The 23355-nt window shown below is 43.5% G+C and overlaps 1 protein-coding gene across 3 annotated transcripts in view; it reads right to left on the reverse strand.

Annotated features, from left to right (window-relative positions):
• Positions 1-6347: 6347 nt before the first annotated feature.
• Slc5a11 (solute carrier family 5 member 11) overlaps positions 6348-23355 on the reverse strand; it is an 87810-nt gene continuing 70802 nt past the window's right edge. The window contains exons 9-15 of one of the 3 annotated variants that reach the window (XM_045131134.1): positions 18742-18877; positions 15705-15812; positions 15220-15370; positions 9411-9579; positions 8324-8539; positions 7347-7515; positions 6348-6627 (exon numbers count right to left, since the gene is read on the reverse strand). In XM_045131134.1, coding sequence (XP_044987069.1) covers positions 6422-6627; positions 7347-7515; positions 8324-8539; positions 9411-9579; positions 15220-15370; positions 15705-15812; positions 18742-18877 — 1155 coding nt within the window. In that variant the 3' untranslated portion in view covers positions 6348-6421. The remainder of the gene's footprint in view (positions 6628-7346; positions 7516-8323; positions 8540-9410; positions 9580-15219; positions 15371-15704; positions 15813-18741; positions 18878-23355) is intronic. The other 2 variants (XM_004670169.2, XM_045131135.1) reach the window with 2 other exon arrangements.

The following is a 23355-nucleotide window of genomic DNA, read 5'->3' on the forward strand; positions in this document are numbered from 1 at the left end:
ACATCAGCAGTCCACAGGAGGTGAGTCTGGACCAAGGCCTTATTCTTCTGCCAGTGTCAGAAGTTCTCATAGACACTTCTAGATTGCTATGAGTTGTTTTGAAGGATGTGGGTCAGGCCATCCATTCCATATGCCCCTTGTGCCGTGGTGCCATGTTTATTGAGGACATAATAGGGTCCATCAGCACAACTGGAGGTGGGGCTGGAGGGGGAAAGTCCCTGGACCCAGGTCCTCTGGTCACCCTGGGTATCCACAGCAGCAGGAAGAGTGGTTCCTGTGCTCACAGCAGGTGTTGTCAAGTGTCAGGTACCAGAGTGCTCCACATCCCCAAGAGGGCCCCAAATGATGACAGTGTTGCATTTTGCAGAGGCTGTATGGCTCTCCCTATTGTCTTGACATGGGCCATGTTCAAAGGCACAGCTGCACCCACGCCACAGATGCCACCTCCTGGCACCATTGATACTGGCAAAGGTGACAGTACAACAGGATTCCCTGCAGGCAACCCTGCAGTCCTGAGGGGTGCTTGGGGATGCTCCCAGAATAGCTGCAATGTTGGTTGGGGTGCATTTGGGAGCGAGGGCAGGGTTGTGAATTGAGACATAGAGGTTCCAGGACTCATGGCCATGCCAGTCCTATAGCTGAGGATACTGTGGAAACAAAGGGGGAAGGGTTGGTGGGTGACAGTATACACACAAAGGGAGGCTCTCTCCTCCCAGGAGTCAGTGGGATGGGGTAGGTCTCCACATGGAAGCATCGTGAGGAGGGGAGAAATGTGCAGGTTGCAGATAGCCCCATTCCTTCCACAGTCTTGTCTCTCCTCACACTCCCATCAACCCCTTTCCTTATCTAGCACAACAAAACAAAGCACCAGTGTGAAATCTCCCAAGCAGGCACTGAAGAATCCTGACGGTGTCTGTGTGATTCATCCAACTCATCTTGCTGCTCCCTCTCCTAGTACCTCACAGGAAACATCAGTGAGGATATAGATTCTGGCCACCTTCCCAGAGTTTCATGCTGTAAGGCAGCAGTTAGGTTCCAGACGTCCTGTCCTTGCACACCCTCCACTGTGTTGTGATGAGGACTGGATAGGGCCAGGGATAGGGACTGTCAGCGGAGGATTCCAGAAATGTTCAAATGTTCAAAATTAATCATGGGAACGTAGCCCCAGTGTTGACCTTTTCCTGTGGGCTCCAGTTGATATAAAGGAATGACCCCTGAGGTTCCAGGCACAAGTCAGGTACCAATAGGGACACAGTTCAATAAAAACTCTTGTGCACCATCTTGAGTACAGGCATATTGAGTAAAGCCAGGCCCTCCATACCTGTACCGAGTAGCCAGGTCATGTGTTCTAACTGAATAACAATAGTCAACAGTAGAACATATTCCCAGCCAAATCTGCCCTCCAATGCCTGTGGGAAAGGAAACCAGCTGTCTAGAACCCACTGTGGTGAAGCCAACTGCAATCCATATCTGTTCCCTATTTGTGACAAGCAGGATGAGGAAGGACTTCCTGTTAGCAGTGACATAAAGGACCTCCAAGGAATGGCCACATTCATTCACAAAATTTAATCCTCTGAAGTTTTTAAAGTGGGGTAGAAATTCAGAACAACTCAAGGAAGGTTTCCAGGATGCTCTGGCCATGTTGGCTAACTGATAAAGGAGAAGCTTTCACTGAGAGGGATGGATTGAGCCAGTTTCAGAAGTTGTCCATGGTATAACTCTTCCTTCCCTCACAGATAATCACAGGATCTCTTTGGCCAGGGAGTGGCCTTCTAAGCAGGTACCTGGTGGTACATTTGTCTCCAGTGATAGAGGGTGCTCTAGTCAAGATACACATGGGAAGTCCAAGAGATGAAAGAAGGACCTGTCCTTAGTCATGGTCTTTCCTTGACTGCCACCAAAGGGCTCTGTTCCACGCCTGCAAATTGTTTTTTTTTTTTTAATTAATTAATTTATTTATTTGAAAGCGACAGACACAGAGAGAAAGACAGATAGAGGAAGAGAGAGAGAATGGGCGCGCCAGGGCTTCCAGCCTCTGCAAACGAACTCCAGACACGTGCACCCCCTTGTGCATCTGGCTAACGTGGGACCTGGGGAACCGAGCCTCGAACCGGGGTCCTTAGGCTTCACAGGCAAGCGCTTAACCGCTAAGCCATCTCTCCAGCCCTGCAAATTGTTTTTAAGGGACCTGTGTCCTTTCTGGAAAGTATCAGTCCAGGAGTCCCCATCCTTTCTCCTGACCTTGTGTGTTTTCCTGTATGTCCCTCTTGGTGTCCCTTTCAGTGTCCTCTTAAAATGTAGCTCTTCCTGCTATAGGTTCCCCAACCTCCATAGGTGAGATAACCTTGGGGCAGCCCAGTTCTGTACCTTAACCCTCCCTGGACTCAATCAGTTATACCAGCAATTCAAGGGATGGTAGCAAGTTAGTTCCACTGCTGTGACAGTCTAGGATTACCTGCTGATATCATCCCCACAGGATCAGACATTGACCATGCCTTTCGGGCAGCTTCCATGGTGAGTAAAATCAAGCAAAGAACAAGGACACAGAGAGTGACCTTGCTGTGGCAGATGCTCAGGATCAACCACAGCTGTTAAAATTTGAAAGTACACAGGATCAGAACATGAGACAGACATTCTGCAGTGGAAGAGGGGCAAAGGGCATCCTGGGGACAGGAGTCCATGAAGGGCTATGGCAGGCAGGTGAGAACCTGGGGTTCCTTCAGTGATGCAGGGTTAACATGATTAGTTGTGTTGATTGTGACATCATTGATGTTTGCCTCCTGCCAAATTCATGATGATTTCTAAGGCACAGTCCAGTGGCTTTCCTTCCTTCATTTCTTCATCTGTAAGCTTTGTGTTCTTCCCTGTCCCAGCTTGTATCCCTCCTCAGAAGTATGCTCTTGAATATTTTCACCATGGTTATACAGAGAAGAAAATTCAGAACATATTTTCAGATCAGCATAGGGTTCCATGGTACAGAAGGGGACAAGGGTGCCTGCAAATATGACCATCTCATGAGATCCAGGATTTGGTTTGCTGAGTACATATCTTTCTTTAAGAAGTTCTCCCAGGGTCTACAATATATGCATTACAGGAACATCTGTATTCTCCCACATGGTATCCTTACCCATAATCCCCTTTCCTGGAAGCTGCAGTTCTTCATGAGGTTGCCTACAGCACCCAAGAAGAAGTCACATTGTTTTGGATCTGGGGTATTTATTATGTTGTCATATGTTTACCTGCATTGTCAAAGAACTCACATATATGTCTGGTCTGTAGCACAAAGCACAATAGTTTCAACTAAATACATAGATTTAGGTGATGGTATGGGATATGGAATATGCATTATACTGTACTGATTGTGTAGGCCAATGGGGTAGGATATATGTGAGGGTCAGGAGGTCTGAAAATCTAGTATTCTGACATGAATTTGCTTAGCATTGCTAGAGCTCTAATTTTCTAGTTATTAGTGATTCTCTGCCCATGGTTGGGTGTGTACTTTAACACAAGCCAGGAGTCCTTTCAGGAAGGTGCCACCCTTGTTCATATGTACCCACTGCCACCTTGTCTTTTCAGTATGATCCTAGAAGCACTGCTCTTTGGATCCCTGCTTGCCTGCCTCTGTAGTATGTCCATGCTGTTTGGAGCCTCATTTCCTTGTAGGAGTAGACTATCTCTCTTTAATGGGGCTTGACTTGTTATTTTTAGAATATAACATGTTGCTAAAGAAATATGTTTTAGTAGCAGTCATACTTTGAATTTTGTATGTGGGTCTTTTCTCAGACCACAGATCCACTCGTGATTCAGTGCTTTGCTGAGGCATGAGCAGCAGCTTTCTTCAGCCATATGACCTGAGAGTGAAAGATCCATTCTGCACACTGTGTTGAATAATTTAATTTATTGCATATTATTTTTATGTCTTTGTATCACATCATCTCTCCCAACACTATAGTGTGTAGAAATGAGATAATTTGACACAGTGTGTGGTTATTTGGATGTAAAATGATCTTCATAAATTCATGTGTTTAAATATTTGATCCAAAGCAAGGCAACACTACTTGGGAAGGTTATGAGAGCCTTAGGAGGTGTATTTAACCTTTCAGAACAACTGCTATGACAAAATGTCACTGTTGCAGTTACCTTCTCATTGCTGGAATAAAGTACCCAAACAAAAGCAATCATGGGAAGAAAAAAATTGTTTTTCTTACAGTCTTGAGAAGCTTCATGATGGCAGGAGAAAGCATGACATGGACAGAGGCTAGACATCACTTTTGCCACAGCAGGTGGGAAATAGCAGCAGGAGAGTGAGCAAGGAGGAGCTGGCTATAACACCCCAAGCCCACCCCTAACAATACATCTCTTCCAGCAAGGCTCCCCCTCCCAAATTGCAATCAGCTGGTGACCAAGCATTCCAAACATGAGTTTATGAGGGACATCTGATTAAAACCACCACAAACTCTGACCAGCTGCAACTATTTCTCACTGTTCTGGAAGCTGGAACTTGGTGACCAAAGGGTCAGAAAGGCTGGTTTCTCTTGCTGTGCAGACATTTGTCTTAACCTGATGACCTCACACAGTGTTCCATGAGTACATAGGCATCCTTGCTCTCCCTTTATGTATCTAAATCTCATTTTTGTTTTTTTGTTTTTAAACAGAGTCTCACTCTGTAGCCTAGGCAGCCTAGAACTTACTAGGTAGACCAGGCTGGCCTCAAACTTGCAGTGATACTTCTGCCTCCACTTCCCAAGTGCTGGGATTGAGATGTGTGCTTCCATGTCTGGCTTTTCCTTTTCTTTTTTTTATATTAGTATTCATTTATATGAAGAGGAGAAAGTAAGTATGGGCATGCCAGGATCTCCTGCTACTGCAAATGAACTCCAGATTCATGCTGCACTGTGTACATCTGGCTTTATATGGATACTGGGGAATAGAACCCACACCATCAAGCTTTGCCAGCAAGTGCCTTTAGCCACTGAATCATCTCCCCAGGCCACTTTTCCTCTTCTGGTACGGTTACCACCAACAGTGCAGGGCTCTGTGGTTTCTCATATAAAGCTGAAGTCCAGCCCACCATGAAGGACAAATGGACAAGATCTGGCTGTGGCTATGCCAGAGCTCTCCCCACAGTTTGCAATACTGATTCCCTTTGAGCCTACTTGCCTCTCATGCCATCTTAGGCCCTTGCTAGGAGCCAGTTACATGGGTCTGACTAGAAACTCCACTAGTAAATAGTTTCCCACATAAGCCCTTCCTGAGAGAGCTGAGGGTGCCTTTTGTCCAGCTTGCAGCTGCCATTTGTATTAGTGAGGGAAGGCCAGGCCTTCCAACAAGGAACACTCTGGGATAATGCAGTTTCCATTGAATTAGCTGGTTCTAGGTGCTGTGGATATCAACTAGGAACTCGTATCATTGAATGTCTAGGTGGGGGGCATAGCTCCTATTTTTCTTGAAATTATCTATGAATTTGGGTCTTATGATAGACTTCCCAGCTCAGTGGGGCAGGATCAGTAAGTAGCTCTACCCACCCCACTACCTCAGGACTGGTGAACTTGTGTGCTGGTCTGCCCCAGAGATAGTCTTTTTCTTATGAGTTCTATCTTTAAATGTGCTCCTGATTGTCTGATGTACTGGTATTACAGGCATGCAGTATCACATATAGTTTTTTTTTATTTTTTAAAGCTTTAAACTTTTTTTATTCATGTATTTTAGAGAGAGGGAGAGAAAGGGCACTCCAGGGCCTCCAGCTACTGCAAATGAACTCCAGACACATGCATCACCATTTGCATCTGGCTTATGTGGGTATGGGGAGTGGAACCTGGGTCCCTTGACTTTGCAGGCAAGCACCTTAACAACTAATCCACCCCTCCAGCCCCCCCCCTTTTTGAGACAGTCTTGCTATCTGTCCAAGTTGGCCTCAGACTTGCAATCCTATATCAGGATGTGCTGGGATTATAGGCATGTACCACCATATAGCCTCTGATTTTCTTAGACTTTAGAGTACTACACACACATCTGTTCCCAAGAAATCATGTTCAGGAGCAAGTACTACAATGAGAAAAGCTTTGGTGACCAAGTATTCCTTTCAAGAAAGAAAGAGCCAGGCGTAGTGGTGCATGCCTTTAATCCCAGCACTTGGGAGGCAGAGGTAGGAGGATTGCCATGAGTTTGAGGCCACTCTGAGACTCCATAGTGAATTCCAGATCAGCCTAGGCTAGAGTGAGATCTTACCTCGAAAAACCAAAGAAAAAAAAGGAAAAGAAAAAAAAAAAGACAGACAAATGTCATTGAAAATGGCTCATTAACACCTTTAAACCTCATGGAAAAAAAACAATAGCTTTATTATTATTATTTTGTTTTCTTTCATTAAAAAATAGGGTGTTGGAAACAAACTGAGAGCTTGGACCACTGGGCTCACCCTGTGTTAGCCAAAGTAGCCCCAGAGGAAGATGGCACAGCTGATGCAGAGAAGGCAGTTGACATCTAGAAGGGTTTTTACAATGGGGTTTTCCTCCAATGAAACTAAGATGGGCTCTGCTTTCTTTGGGGGCTCCCCTTTGTCCTTGGTCTCCATTCCACAGAGCCACAAGATGGTTTTCACCATCTTGGATGGCTTTGGGGACACAGCACCTAAAAAAGAACCCAGCAAAGGAAGGTCATAGAGAAGCCATGTCTCCCCAAGAAGGAAGAAGACGGTGCCTACCACACGTATTCACCAACTGAGATAAGTATTCTATGTTCTTTTACTGCAAGGTACACTCAACCCTCCATATTTGTGGCCCCTTATTTGAAGATTCAACCAAATATTGATTTAAAAAAAATTTTCAAGGAAAGGATGTATTAAAGATGTATAGACTTTCTAGCCAGGCATGGTGGTATATATCTTTAATCTCAGCACTTGGGAGGCAGAGGTAGAAGGATCACTGTAAATTTGAGGCCAGCCTGAGAGTCCTATTTTTTAAGAGAAAATGGGCATGAGAATCTTATGTGAAATCTCTCAGTTCTTATAAGTAAACTCACACTTTATTAAGTGAGCAAAACAAAAATTACATAATTCAGAGAACACTGTAGTGCTCAGGCCCAAGTTTGGTTGTCACATGAGGATTAAATGAGCTGTGTTTTAGGAGGTACTGGCTTTGCTCTTATTGCCCATAGGAGCTTCTGTTGACAGTTGTTGCACATCGTCTTTGTGGATAGTGGACAGAGGAAAAGGACCAAACAGCAAAGCCAGGGGGTGCTGAAATTCCAAGTCTGCCCACTTTTCTGGCTTGTGATCTGATAAAAGAATTTCCCCTTAAATACTTCATGCTTTTTAAGCTCTACTGCAACTGAGATCACAGACAACTTACAGTTCTGGGTTTTGGACATATTTTCTTGAATAATCTCCAACTGGATGTCAGTGCTGGTGGCCTCTGAGGTACCATTCTGAGAGAGGGTAGGAGGCAGGGGAGTTGCTAATGGTACTGGGTTCTTCTGGACCATGGAGTCTTGGCGAGTAAACCAAGTCAATCGGCTGACCTAAGGAGCAGAGGCAAACTAAGACATAGGTGTCCATCTTTCCTCATACCCTGCTTGCTCTCAGCTCAGCCTTCATCCCTGAAGCTGCTCAAAATTGTTCTGAACCTCAAACAAGCTCCAACTCCCCCACTGCCATATAGCTCTCTTACTCCCCTACCTTCCGCTGACCACCATGGTGCTCTAGTTATGCTCTCTAACTGTCCCTTATTCTGACCCTCAGAGCTTAGCTGTAGACCTAATGTATTATGGGAACTATGCATGGGTTAGTACCTTTGGCTCAGCCATATAGCCCCACAAATTTAACTGGTTCAGAGATGAGCTAATGCCATCCTGAGGAATCAGGAAGAGAACTGATTGATGGCAGTCAAAAAGGACTCATCCCTGGAGACTGCTTGGCTACATACAGTGCCTCAGAATTGAACTAGAGGTGAGAAATGGAGTCTGGTGATATGTTCTGAGTCCTCAGCTAACTCAACATATACTGCTCATAAATCAACATGACGAACCCTGGACTTTTCTCCGGAATTTTTTTTTTAGAGAGAGAGAGAGAGAGAATTGGCACACCAGGGCCTCAGCTACTGAAAACTACAGATGCTTGCACCACCTAGTGTGCATGTACAACCTTGCACTTGTGTCACCTTTGTGTGTCTGGCTTATGTGGGAACTGGAGAGAGATCAAACATGGGCCATCTCTCTAGCCCTTCTCCAGCTTTTTGGATATTTAGTGGGGTTTGCTTAAGCCAACTTGAGTTCATGTTCTGTCACTTGCAGTTAATAATCTTGATGGCTCTGTCAACCCAAAATGTACCATCTCCTTAGAAGGTGGCTCTGTGAACCAGCTCACGGTGAACACAGTGATGAGGGTGGTGAATGACAGAATCATGGAGAAGTAGAGGTAGTGGACATCCTTCACCACAACTGGCCGTTCATCCAGCTGGTCACAGCGAGGCTGTACGTAGATAAAATCCAGGACCAGCCTGACCATTCCTAGCAGCAGGCCCAAAGTCAGGCCATAGAAGGCACCCTGCAAACCAGAGCAAAGCTACCTTAGGGACACTGAAGGCATCAAAAACATCAAGAAGCCCTGACCAGAGCATGTCTTTTTTGTGATGATCACTGAATATATCTGTGATTTGGAAAGGTTTGGAGCTAGTTATCTGTTTATCCTCTACAAATACAGACAGACCTTAGTATCCTCAAGCAATTGGTTCCAGGTTTCAGGCCCATCTATGGATGCCAACATCCCCAGATGCTCAAGTCACTTATATAAAAAAAATACAGTGTTTTCATGTAACCAACAAATAACCTCCTACATACTCGAAATTATCTCTAGGTTACTTAAAATGAACAGTATGTTGTAGAGATTATTTAAATAGTTGTTATACTATATGGTTTAGGAAAAATGACAAGGAAATCAGTCTGTACATGCTCAGTACACAAGCAGTTTGTCCCAAATATTTTTCGATATGCTGTTGGATGAATCTGCCAGTAGAGAACCCAAGATCCTCATGTCCACCTGTAATGAACTTAATACATGCATTGTACTCATGCCCTCCTAGTGTGGCTTCCCTATTGAATGACAGAGTATTTCAAGAGGTCAAATGTGGTATTTCATACATGTAAGCCAAATAAGCGAGAGCCAGGATGATCAGGAGTTTGAGGCCAGCCTGCACTGACATAGTGAGACCCTATCTCAAAACAGAATTGTACTGAGATAATTCTGAGAACCCCCATTGTGTTCTATCAAAGGCCAGCTCTTCCAACACAGAGCTCAGCCCCCTGAAAACATCAAGGGCAGACCACACAAGTTCCCCAGCAGACCTCTCCCCACCAGCTCTCCCAGTCTTCATGGGCAGCGACTGGGGCTTGTATTGTGTTGGACAATCCAGACTTACTTTTTCATTGGTTCGCTTCCAGAAACATCCCATGATGAAGATCACAGCCACGGGTGGCTGTAGGTATGAGCTGATGGATTGGATGTAGATGAAGAGTTGGCCTCCCTGGCTGGCCTGAACCACGGGGATCCAGAGGATGGAGACCAACACAAGTATAAGCACAAACACCCTGTGTGAGCAGGTAGAGAGAGGTTCACATCCATCCTGTCTTCCCTGCAAATCTACTTTGCTCTCCTCTATTATACATCTACACTGAGGTCTAGGTTACATGAAATTCATCCCTTATAAGTATACAATCACATGTCTTTCACTGAATTTATAAACTTGTACAGCCATAAACAATCAACATTTAGAACATGGACCATACCTAAATTCCCTGAACCCCACCGACATTTTATTCTTGCTCTGACCTTGTGTCTGTTTCTGACTCTATAGTTTACCTTTCTTGCATTTTCCTGTAAGTGGTATCTTATAGTATGTGGTCTGTTTCAGCTAGCTTCTTTCATTACACAATTATTTATAGGGTTCTATTTCATCCCCCTCCCACACACACACAATACTTTTGAGACAAGGTCTTGGCTATGTAGCCCAGGCTGGCTTGGAAACTATGCTCTTCCTGCCTCAGCCTCCTGAGGGTTAGGATTATAGGTGTGTGCCACTACACCTGGCTCATGTCATTGCTTTTATGGTTTCAGATATTCCACTGTCACAGACATGCTATTCCTTGACATTATTATCCTTCTCCAATTGATGAACAGTTTGGATTGTTTGCTCTCTTTTGGCTACTATAAATAGTGCTTGCATGAAATGTATATACCAGGGCTCTGAAATGCATTCTTTTCTAGAAATATAAATGACTAGGTAATGTGGTAAGTTTATTCTTAATGTACAAAGAAACTGGAGAGTGGTTTTGAATAGTGGAATTGGTCCTATCCACCACGTATAAGTGTTCCAGTTTTGTAGCTGGGTATAGTGCCACATGCCTTTAATGTCAGTACCCAGGAAGATGAGGTAGAAGGATCACTGTGAGTTCAATGCCACTCTGATCCACAGAGTTAAGTTGCAGGTCAGCCTGAGCTAGAGTGAGACCCTGCCTCAAACAAACCAACAAACAAAAAAAGCTGGGTGTGGTGATGCACGCCTTTAATCCCAGCACTCAGTAGTCAGAGGTAGGAGGATCACCATGAATTCAAGGCCACCCTGAGACCATATAGTGAATTTCAGGTTGGCCTGGGCTAGAGTGCGAACCTACGTCAAAAAAAAAAACATAAAAAAAAAAAAAAGCTGGGCATAGTGATACACGCCTTTAATCCTGTACCTGGGAGGCAGAGATAGCAGGATTGCCATGAGTGCGAGGCCACCCTGAGACTACATAGTGAATTCCAGGTCAGCTTGAGTTAGACTGAGACCCTACTGCAATAAATAAATGAAAAAAGAAAAAGTTCCAGTTTCAGACTAGGGAGACTACTCAGCAATGAAAGGTGCTTGCTTGCAAAGAATGACATTCCAGGTTCAATTCTTCAGTACCATATAAAACTAGATTAGCCAATTGGCACATAAATTTGGAGTTTGTTTGGAGCAGAAGGAGACTCTGGCACACCCATATATCCATTCATTCATTTACACATAAGTCTCCCTCCTCCTCTGCCTCTCCCCCTCCCTCTCTCTGCTCACATTTTTTTTTATAAAAGAGTTCCACAAGACAAAGAGTGTCCACTGTCCCCACTTTTATTTAATATAGCACTGAAGATCTTAGCCATAGCAGTAAGGCAAGAGACATACATAAAAGGGATACAAATTGGAAAGGAAGAGATCAAATTATCATTATTTGCAGATGATATGATTCTATACATAAAGGAACCTAAAGTCTCTAAAAGCAAACTGTTAGAGCTGATAAACACTTACAGCAATGTAGGAGAATACAAAATAAGCACACAGAAATCAGTAGCCTTCCTATATGCTAAAAAATACACAGAGGATGAAATCAGAGAATCATTCCCATTCATAATTGCATCAAAAAAATAACCTTGGAATAAACCAAGGAAGTAAAGGATCTCTGAAAACTTTAAAACACTCAAGCGAGGAATTGCAGAAGACACTAGGAAATAGAAAGACATACCATGTCATTGGACTGGAAGAATCAAAATTGTGAAAATGGCAATCATACCAAAGCAATCTACACATTTAATGCAATCCCCATCAAAATTCCAATGGCATTCTTCATGGAAGTAGTAAAAACAATTCTAAAATTTATTTGGAAGCATGAAAAAAAAAAAACCCACCTCGAATACCTAAAACAATTTTGAGCAACAAAAAAAAGTCTGTTGATACTACCATACCTGATTTTAACCTGTCTTACAGAGCCATAGTAACCAAAACAGCATGGTACTGGCACAAAAACAGGCACATAGATCAATGGAACAGAATAGAGGACCCAGATGTAAGTCCAGGCAGCTACAGCCACCTGATCCTTAACAAAAATGCAAAAAATACTTATTGGAGAAAAGATAGCCTCTTCAACAAGTGGTTCTAGGAAAACTGGATATGTATCTGTAGAAGGATGAAAATAGATCCTTATCTCTCTCCATGCACAAGAATCAAGTCCAAATGGATCAAAGACCTTAATATCAGATCTGAAACGCTAAAACTGCTAGAGGAAAAAGTAGGGGGGAACCTTCGACCTATTGATATAGACAAAATCTTTCTGAATATAACTGCAGTTGCTCAGGAAATAAAACCACTAATCAATCACTGGGACCTCATGAAATTACAGAGCTTTTGCACAGCAAAGGGCACTGTGAATATAGCAAAGAGGCAACCTACAGAATGGGAGAAAATCTTTGCCAGCTATACATGTGACAGGATTAATATACAGGAATCCAGAATATGCAAAGAATTAAAAAAACTAAATACTAAGAAATCAAACAACCCATTTAAAAAAATGGGCTATGGAACTAAATAGAGTTCTCAAAAGAAGAAATACAGATGGCATATAAACATCTAAAAAATATTCTACATCCTTAGCCGTCAGGGAAATGCAAATTAAAACTACTTTGAGATCCTATCTCACTTCTGTCATATTGGCTACCATCAAGAAAACAAATGGCAATAAATGTTGGTGAGGATGCAGAAAAGAGGAACCCTTCTACACTGTTGGTGGGAATGCAATCTGGTATAGCCATTGTGGAAATATCTGTGGAGGTTCCTGAGACAGCTAAAAATAGATTTACGATGTGATTCAGCTATAGCACTCTATACATATATCCTAATGACTCTTCTCACTACCTTAGAGATACTTGCACAACTATGTTTATTGCTGCTCTAATCACAATAGCTATGAAATGGAACCAGCCTAGATGTCCCTCAATTTATAAGTGGGTAATGAAGATGTGGTACATTTATACAATGGAGTTCTGTTCAGCAATAAAGAAAAATGAAATTTGCAGGGAAATGGATGAATCTGGAAAGCATTGTACTTAGTGAGGTAACCCAGGCCTAGAAAGCCAAACGTCACATGTTCTCTTTCATCTGTGGATCCTAGCTACAAATGTTGGACTTCTGTGTGAGTTGGAATAAAACTCAATAGCAGAGACCAGTAAGCTAAAAAGGGGATATAAAGGAAATAGAAAGGGAGGGGAGACTTACCAGAATGGTATTATATATGTGTAAGTAGAAGAAGAGATTAATGGGGGTGGATAGGCCTAAGTGAGGTCAGGAGAAGAGATTGGATAAAGGTGGGGGGATAACTAATCAAAATCTTAAGAGGATATAAATAAGTCATATGGAAACCTACTTTTTGGACAGTGGCACACCCAGAAGCCATATATTTTTACTAGAAAATTTTTAATGCTGGGGAAGGAATACCTCCCAGTGAGTTGTTGGCCAGGAAGGTCCCTGATGTCCCAAAACATTATAGGTAATTACCAAGGCCCGTGATTTCCCATCTAGAATAGATGATAAGACCCTACTGCTGAAGAGTCCACATACTTGTACTTCAAGGCTCACTGGGAAATACTGCTGGAGCTTAGCTGAAAACCTCCCCTGTGTAGATCAGCTGACAGAAAGCTGGAGAAAAAAAAACAACAAACTATGCTCCATGTAGTTCCATGGGAGACAGAAATCAACAATGGAGATAACAATAGCGGACACTGCAAGCCTTAAATTTGGCCAGCAAGACCAAATGAGCCAACAGGTATAATAGTGGCATGTCTGTTATAGGGGAAACCAACTGCTGTCTAACGACTGGAGGCCCATTCCATGGGAGGGAATGCATGCCTGATACTGAAAACCTATAAAGAGGGAAGTCATGAGCCCTAGGGGTGTAACGCCTGCTGGTGTCTGCCTAAATATATATACTATGCCCACCAAACTCCCTGGTAACCACTCCTCTTAATATTCATACCCATATATTTATATTACTCTTACTTTTGGTGAGAGAAGCTTCTCTTCAGATAGCATTGACTTTGGAATGACTCAGAAGGCACTATAGTGCTGAGAAGAAGTGACAGAAGAGTGCTCAGCACTGAAACATCTTTATCACACCTTTCAAGGCTCAGTGTCCATTGTGGAAGAGGTGGCAGAAAGAATGGAAGACCCAAAAGAAGGGTAGGACTCCTTATAATGCGTTCCTCTAGGCACAAAATGGCCTGTATTATCTTGCAGTGCCTGATACTACCTACACAAGGCCATCATAGTAAAAGAAAAAGATGATGACATCTAAAAAAAGAGACTGGTTGAGAGGGAGAAGGGTTACGATGGAGAGTAGAGTTGCAAAGGGGAAAGTGGAGGGAGAGAATTACCATGGTTTATTGTCTGTCTATAATTATAGAAGTTGTCAATAAAAAAAGAAAAAAAGTTCCAGTGTTTTCACTGTTTTGTTTTGTTTGTTTGTTTTTTTTTTTTTTGTTTTTTTTTTTTGAGGTAAGGTCTTGCTGTAGCCCAGGATGACCGGAAATTCACTATGTAGTCTCAAGGAAACCTCAAATTCAAGGCAGTCCTCCTACTTTGGCCTCCCAAGTGCTAGGATTAAAGGTGTGCACCACCATGCCCAACATCCCACTTTTATTGAAACAGGATCTTACTGTATATCTATCCCAGACTGGCCTGGAGCTCACTGTGTAGCCCAGGCCAGTCTCAAACTGGAGAATTTCCTGTCTTAGCCTCCCAGGGGCTGGGATTACAGGCATGTACCACAATGCTTGGCTCTTGTTGTTGGACAGACATTCTGGTGTGTAGTAGTATCTAATTGAAGATTTAATTTGGATTTTTTGTGGTTAATTATATTAAACATTCTTTCATGGACTCACTGGCCATTTATTTATCTTCCTTAGCAAAATGTATATTCAAATTTTCTGGTTGTTGGCTATGTTATGTTTTAAGAGTTCTGCATGTTTTAGATTACAAGGTCTTTATCCTTCTCTCCTTTATCTGCCAACCCCCACCATCCCTCAGAATATCCTCCTCTCTTTGATCTGCTCCTCCCATCATTCCTCAGAACATACTTCTCACTTTGATCTGGCCATCTCCCCCCACTGTCTCTCAGGTCCCCACCCAGGTTTAGTGTTCCTTCTCTGAACTTGTAGACTTCCTGACTCCATCAGATCTCTGGCTGTGGCTGTAATCATATGTTGGCTTCTCCTCTTCATGATGTCAGAGCTGCATCTTCTTACTGCTCCATGCTGGTACTTGGTATGAACATCTCTTAAATGGGTAGATAGTATGCCTCATCTGGGCTTCTCTATGACCTCAGTTCTCTCTTTGCTGGTTATGTACAGTTTTTACTGCCCAACCCCTCTCTATAAGACCTTACCTGCCCACAATCATGAGCTCCCTCTCAGACGCCCGTGGCCGGATATGATTCCAGAGGTCCATGGTGAAGATGGTGCTGGCACTGTTAAAGATGGAGGTGAGGGAGGACATGAGAGCCGCCACCATCACAGCCATCATGAGCCCACGGAGTCCTGGGGGGCAGAAGGGAGGTCTATGGGCCTTGTGCTTTCTGGTAACAGTGTCTGCCTTCATTCATGATCCTGTTCCCCCATGCCCAAAGCTAGCTGATCCTGATGGGCTCAGTTCTGAGGAGGCAGAACCTCAAAGGAGATGGTTGGACTGGGCCTCAGAGACCTCTGATCCTGACTTTTTGAGGGGCCCTAGGTTGTGGCACTCAACCTCTGAGCCCAAACCCTATTCCCACAAACAGCCTCCCGTCTTGTCCCTACCTCAGATCAGCGCCCAGCCAATATTCTCCTTTCTGGGTGCTCCTGGGGACTCAGTGTGAAGGCAAGAGGATATTACCTGTGGGCAGTAGTTCCAGCACAAGTTTGGGATATGCGATGTCAGAACAGCCAGAGGGGTTGCTACAGACCTTCTGGCAGATGTCTGGGTGTGCACAAGCCACTTGATCTATGGAAGAAACACAGGCCCAGGGTGGGGCAGACAGGTTCCAGAACCAGTACCCGGAGACAGGTCTATTGTATATGAGCTAACAGATAAGTGGAATAGGAATCTTCTTCAGCCTTCAAGCTGTGACCTTGTTACTTAACCTTTCTCAGCTGACTTGACCAGTCTGGAATAATGGCATAACTCTAGAGTGATAGTTGGCTGAAATGACACATGTAAAAACACTTAGCAACAAGTATATAGAAAATACTGAGGATGCATCTTCTATTGCCCTTGGAACCTAAATAAAGCTAAGACACTTACGGTTCTTGAGGGTGTAATAAAGTAAGGCCTAGCTCTCAAAATAGATGTTGGACACATGGAAAAATGAATGCAAGAATGCCTCTCCCTGAGTTTCAATTTCCTCATTTTTGTACGATACAACAGCAATAATAGTATGGTAGTTTGAGGATGAAATGAGGTGATATAGTTGTGTGGGGGCGGGGGAGCATCTGGCTCCAGGACCATCATGGCTGCCAAAGCCTGAAGATGCTGAGTCCCTGATATAAATGATGTAGTATTTGTATGGAATCCACATACAGTATCCAGTATACTTTAAGTCATCTTGAGATTGTTTATAAAACCCACTGTGATGTAAATGTATAAATAGTGGTTATACTGCATTATTTAAGGGATAATGACAAGGAAAGTCTGTACGTATGCACACAGACATAATTTTTTCAAATATTTTCCATCTGCAGTTGGTTGAAAATATGGATGAAAAAAACTAGGTGCATGGAAAGCCAACTACATATGCATAAACAAAACTATGAGTGGTCAGCTTGTGTTACTGATATAGGATACCTACAAAGACCAGAGAAGTTCGGTTTGACTAATTGTTGTAGAGGCTCAAGTCTTAGATGAGGTAACTCATTGACCTGGGCCTCTGATGAAAGTAGTAGGTGATGAAAGCAGAAATGTGGTTGGAGCAAGAGTGAGAGAGAGAGAAGGAGATAGGAGATAAGAGGCCCAATGCTCCCACAACCCCATTTGAGGCCATGACCCCAAAGACCTAAGGATTCACCATGAAGCCTTACCTCTTAAGGATTCACAACACCTGCCAGTGTTTCCACCACCCTGGGGACCTCATGTTTACATATGGACTTTTGAGGGACATTCATCCAAACCATAGCATATAGTGTTTGCCATGTAGCTGGAGCTGCTTCAAGCTGTATGCAGTATTATTATCCCCATTTTACAAGTGAAGAAACAAATGCAAAGAAAAGTTAAATGATGCATGCAAGGTTTCATAGCTCAGAAATATCTCAGCCAAAGCTTGGACATGGGCAGTCCAGACCAGAGCTCTAATCCTCACCCTGGAGGACTCTCCACAAGGCCTGGCCCTTACCGAGTGCACAGTGAATGCTGCTTGCTTTAGGCCATGTTCTCTATTCCTCTACCAGGCCTTGCTCAACAACTGGATTTTCCACGTTACCTCCCTTGTGGTTTTTGCAAACTATGTGCCCCTGACTGGAGGCACAGATTCCACCTGGGCTAGAAGCAGACTTCTTAGAGTTCAGAACCATTGACCTGGCCTTGCTTCTCATTCCCAACTCTTTCCTCCTAATTCTTTTTTAGAATTTTATTTATTTGCTGGTGTATTTATGTTTATGGGTACTCTAGGGTCTGTTGCCTCTGTCAACAGATGCCCATCCAGCCTTATGTGGGTGGGGAATTGTAGTAGGCTTTGTAAGCAAGTACCTTTAACTACTAAGCCATCTCCCTAGCCCCTTGTCCTAATATTTGTAAGTCCTAAAAGTGGTTTTGACCAAGCTGGAGCAATTAACAGACCATATTATCCTATCCTTTCTTGCTTAACTTTGTATAGTATTAAGGTAGGGGAAGAAACTTTCCACTTTATAGTTCTTTTTAAGCTAATATCACCCTTGATGGAGATGTTTAAAGGAAAAAGAAAGTTGCTCTGTGCAGATAACCAGCTCCACGCACCACAGTGAATCCCAGTCACATAACCCTGCTAAGTATTATCTATTTCCATGGTTCAAACCTATCATTACCTCAGTTAAACAAAAATAAAAGCTATTATAATGGTACACACTGATAATCCCAGAACTTGGGAGACAGATTCAGAAAAATCATGAGTTTAAGGCCAGCTTGGGATGCATGGGGAAATCTTGTCTCAAAAAAAGTTTGTATGCCAGCCATGGTGGCACACACCTTTAATTCCAGCACTTGGGATAGGAGAATCACTGTGAGTTTGAGGCCAGCCTGAGACTACATAGTGAATTCCAAGTCAGCTGGGGCTAGAGTGAGACCCTGCCTCAAAAAAAAAAAAAAAGTGTGTATATGTATTAAATATCTTAGAGTCTTTGATGTCCCCTAACATTTGTTAAGAAAAGTATACCAAAAATGAATCTGTTGGATCAATATTACCAAATCGTTGAGCTCAAATACTGAAGTGTGATAGCATGAATGGAGATAAGCATCTGGGACTACACAATTTAAGCCTAGTTTGGTGGTATAAAAATATTGAGGCCAAGTGTGGTGGCACACACCTTTAATCCCAACACTTGGGAGACTGAAGTAGGAGGCTTGCTGTGAATTCAAGGCCAGCCTGAGACTACATAATAAATTCTAGGTCAGCCTGGGCTAGAGTGAAACCCTACCTCGAAAAAAAAAAAAAATGTTGAGGAAGCCTCTAAGTGAAGGCCCACCCAGTTGGCTTGGAACGTGGGTAGGACCAGCTCGCTTAGCCAGTGTTGGGCAGCATTCTGAAGTCCGTAGGTTACTGGACAGAGGAACCTGGAGGGAACACCTCTGTTCTAGTCACCAATACCCTGGTCCTACCCTCTTAGGGAAGAAGCATTTTGGAACACTTCCCAGGGTCTAAGTCTTGTAGGCAGACACATGACCTCATCCCCACCTGCCTTCTTACCTGGAAAGAGAACCCGGCTGACCATACCAGGGAACACCATTAGGAAAAGGGGGAGTACTTTCAGGTATGCAGCCATCAGGGAACCTCCTTTGGCATGGGACAGGTTCTTGGCAGCCAAGGTCCGCTGAACAATCACCTGGAACACAGCCAGTGAGGTTGAAAGCTGAGATGGTTTTGTCATTAGCTGTGCATAGCATCTCAACAGGACTAGTGAATTTGGGATTAAGGTCTGCCTGGCTTGGCTTTGAGAAAGCATCTCTTCCTAGCCTTCATTACCATAGTTTACTTGGACTGGCTATGACTCCATCTTGGTACCCTCCAGAGTTAGACCTGGCCAATTAGAATTCTTCCCAACTCTGTGACTACCATGATCAGTTAAACCATGTATTCCAAATAGTCAAATCTTTCAGTAGAACATTTTTTATTCTTATTTTATTTATTTGCAAGCAGGGAGAGAGAGAGAGAGAAGAGAGATGGACAGAGAATGGGCATTCCAGGGCCTCCAGAGGCTGCAAATGAACTCCAGACGCATGTGTCCCCTTGTGCATCTGGCTTATGTGGGTTCTGGGGGATCATACCTGGGTCCTTTGGCTTCATAGGGAAGTACCTTAACTGCTAAGCCATCTCTCTATCCCCTTGAACAAAGTTTTAGACATTGGTGAGAAAAGGTTTCTTGATTTTATGCGTGTGTATGTGTGTGTTGCATGCATGTGTGCAGTGCATGTAGTAACAAATATTCACACATACATGGAAGCCAGAGGTTGATTTCTGGTGTCTTTTATGACCACTCTTCAACTTATTTACTGAGTCAGTCTCTCACATGAACCTAGGGCTCACCAATTTGGCTAGTCTAGCTAGCCAGCTTGTCAGCAGAACATTTTTTAAAAGGAAAGAAGCTGGGTGTGGTGACATAAGCCTTTAATCCCAGCACTCAGGAGGCAGAGATGGGTGGATTGTCGTGACTTCAAGGCCACCCTGAGACTACATAGTGAATTCTAGGTCAGCCTGAGCTACAATGAGACCCTACCTTGAAAAAACAAAAAATAAAGAAGCACCCAATGCTGGTAGCCTCCAGAGGGTTGCTAACTGTGAAGATGGCCTGGGCAGGCAGGCTGCATTCTTATCACCACACTGGGAAACTTCTGTGAGTGAAGTCACCTCAGAGGAAAGAACTCAGGAGATGGAGAAAGAAAGAATCTCTGATGACATGGTGCCAGGCTTGGTTACAGTATGAACTGCAAGGTAGAGATACAGCCTCAGTTCAAATCCTCCCCCTGCACCTCCTGGCTGTGTGATCTTGGGCAACCAACATCACCTTTGTTGCTTCAGTTTTCTCACTGATCAAATGGACAGTTTTGATAAGTGAAGGGAGGACATTTGGAATATTTAGGATAGTCTCTAATACACAGTAACTTTCCCCATAAGTATTAGTTGCCATAATGTGCCTCTGAGGGATAGACATTATGTAAAAAGTCCTTTTATGCTAAAACTATTGTGTGTGCCTTTAATCCCAGCACTTGAGAGGCAGAGGTAGGAGGATCGTCGTGAGTTCAAGGGCAGCCTGAGACTACCTAGTGAATTCCAGGTCAGCCTGAGCTAGAGTGAGACCCTACCTTGTGAGCATATGTGTGTTGTGTGTGGTGGGGGTGTGTGTGTATAGGCACACTTGTGTGTATGGTGCAATGGGCACATGTGTACATGTGCCTGTGGAAGCCGAAGGACAACCTTAGGAGTTGATGTTCAAGATTGCTGCATACCTCATTTGAGACAGTCTCTCTCACTGGCCTGTGCTCACCAATTAGGTTAGACTACTGATTCTCAAGCCTTAGGGATTCTCCTGTCTTACTCTTCCCAGCCTTGGGGTCAGAGGCACATGCTGTCACTCCTAGCATGTCTCATGGATGCTGAGATTCAAACTCAGGTCTTCATACTTGTAAAGCAAACACTTTACTGACTGAGCTATCTCCATAGCCCTAAAACTATTTTTTCTCACTGACTAGAGTCCACGAAATCAGCACCTGTCATAGGAAGAGTGCCCATAGGTGGTTTTATCCCTAACCTACGCCAGACACCTAATACTTTGTTGTATTTCACAATACAAATTTTGGGCAAAGATGATGTCACTTATAGAACTGAACCTTATTGACAATTGCCAGAGGCACCAAAATACTAGCAGCAGTATTAAGTGTCCTCACTGGTGGCCTAATTCCAGAAACAGTGAGAGAAACTTCCCGGGGCACAAATGCCAGGACAGATACCAGTACCCACTGGACCTAAACCAATCAGACAGAAGTCAAAAATGTCCTAGTCCCCCAAGTGGAACATGATCATTCTGTGGCTTTCAGATCCTAAAATGATAGTAAAGTGATTCTTGACAGACCACATCTCAGTCGAAAACAATATGGACTAAGGAGAATGATGATGTAATCTTAAGTCAAGGGCAGGGGCAGCACAAAGGAGCTGTATTCTTATCTGTCATGGCATCGCTTCACCTCACCATGTATTCTTCCCATGAGAACCATGCACAAAATGTCTTGTCTATACTGGAAAGAAGGACAGATAATTGCCACAGTGGAAGCTTCTGCACAGAAATGCAACTGAGGGTAGTTATCAGAGTCAAGAGGACATCTGGCTGGTGGACTTCAGTTAGTGAATAGAGTTGTTGGCAGTAAAGAGAGACTGGTCCTTATGGACTTCAACAGTTTTTTAACCATCATCCCTCCCCAACAGTTTCTTAACCACCTCCCCTCCCCAGCCTTGGTTGTATCAAATCTGCAAAATGGGGATAAAGATAATAACAGTGACTGGTTCTTTTTAATGCCATTTATTTATTTGTTTATTCACAATTTGCACTTCTGTGTATGTGCATGCATACACCAGGATTTTTGTATTTTTTTTTCTTATTTGTTCTTTTTTTTTTTTTGGTTTTTCAAGGTAGGGTCTCACTGTAGCCCAGGCTGACCTGGAATTTACTATGTTGTTACAGGGTAGTCTGGAACTCTCGGTGATCCTCCTATTTCTGCCTCTCAATTGCTGGGATTAAAGACATGTGCCCCCATACCTGGCTAGCATTCTTTTTTAAAAGAGTTCTTAAAGTTACTTTGGGCATGTCTGGGGGGGGGGGTGTATGTGTAACCCCTGTTAGCCATCACTCTATTTTCTGCTTCTATGAGTTCATAGACTCTTTTTTGGGCTGGAGAGATGGTTTAGCAGTTAAGCGCTTGCCTGTGAAGCCTAAGGACCCTGGTTTGAGGTTTGATTCCCCAGGACCCACATTAGCCAGATGCACAAGGGGAACGCATGCGTCTGGAGTTAGTTTTCAGTGGCTGGAGGCCCTGGTGCTCCCATTCTCTCTCTATATCTGCCTCTTTTCTCTCTGTGTCTCTTGCTCTCAAATAAATAAATGAATGAACATAGAATCTTTTGTTTGTTTGTTTGTTTTTTGAGGTAGGGTTTCACTCTAGCTCAGGCTGACCTGGAATTAACTGTGTAGTCTCAGGGTGGCCTCAAACTCACAGCGATCCTCCTACCTCTGCCTCCTGAGTGCTGGGATTAAAGGCATGTGCCACCATGCCCGGCCATAGAGTCTTTTAGATTCTGTGTATTAGTTTGTGTGGCATTTGTCTTTCTGTGACTGGCTAATTTCATTTAATGTGTCCTTCTGGTTCATCCCTATTGTCACAAATAACTGGATTCCTTTTTAATCCTGAATAACACTCTGTTCTGCATATCTATCACATTTCCTCTATGCATCCATTGATGGACACTTCTGTTGGCACCATAACTTAGTCATTGTGAATAGGGCTGCAAAAAACATGATGTTTTGGTCATACCAACTGTAATGCCTTTGGATATATGTACACTGATAGGATTCTTACTTCATTAAGTTACTGAAACAAGCATCCAGAAAAGAATTTATAGCTTTATCAAGCAAAACCTTTTCTACTAGAGACCCAGAGCCATGGTTATAAAGACATCTGACTTATGTTGCCACAATGTAGAGGTCTCTAAATACAGTTTTAGAAGATAGCTGAAAGATGCTGCAATAGCTCAACTAGGAAAGTGCTTGCCTTGCAAGAATGAGGACCTAAGTTCTAGTCTCAGAACCCAGGTTAAAAAAAAAAATCCCAGGTGTGATGGTGCTTATAATGCAGCCTTGGGGGAGACATTTACAGAGAATTTCTGGGGCTCACAGACCAGCCAGTCTAATCTAACCAGAAAGCTCCAGACTAATGAGAGATCTTGTCTAAAAAATGACAGTCTCAGTGATGCAGAGATGGCTTAGTGGTTAAGGCACATGCCTGCAAAGCCTAAGGACCCAGGTTCGATTCTCCAAGTCCCACATAAGCCAGATGCACACTGTGGCGCATGCATCTGGAGTTTGTTTGCAGTGGCTGGAGGCCCTGGTGCACCCATTCTCATATGCACTCTCACAAATGTGTTCACATACACATTTAATAAAAGTGGTAGCTAAAGAGCTTTCTGAGTAGGTTGGGCTGCTTTAAAAAAAAAAACCACAAGGACAGGAGAGATGGGTCAGTGGTTAGAGCATTTGCCTACAGAACCTGATGGCCCAGGTTTGATTCTCCAGTACTCATGTGAGGCAAGGTACAC

Source organism: Jaculus jaculus, chromosome 12 (assembly GCF_020740685.1).
Source record: "Jaculus jaculus isolate mJacJac1 chromosome 12, mJacJac1.mat.Y.cur, whole genome shotgun sequence".
Lineage (NCBI taxonomy): Eukaryota > Metazoa > Chordata > Mammalia > Rodentia > Dipodidae > Jaculus > Jaculus jaculus.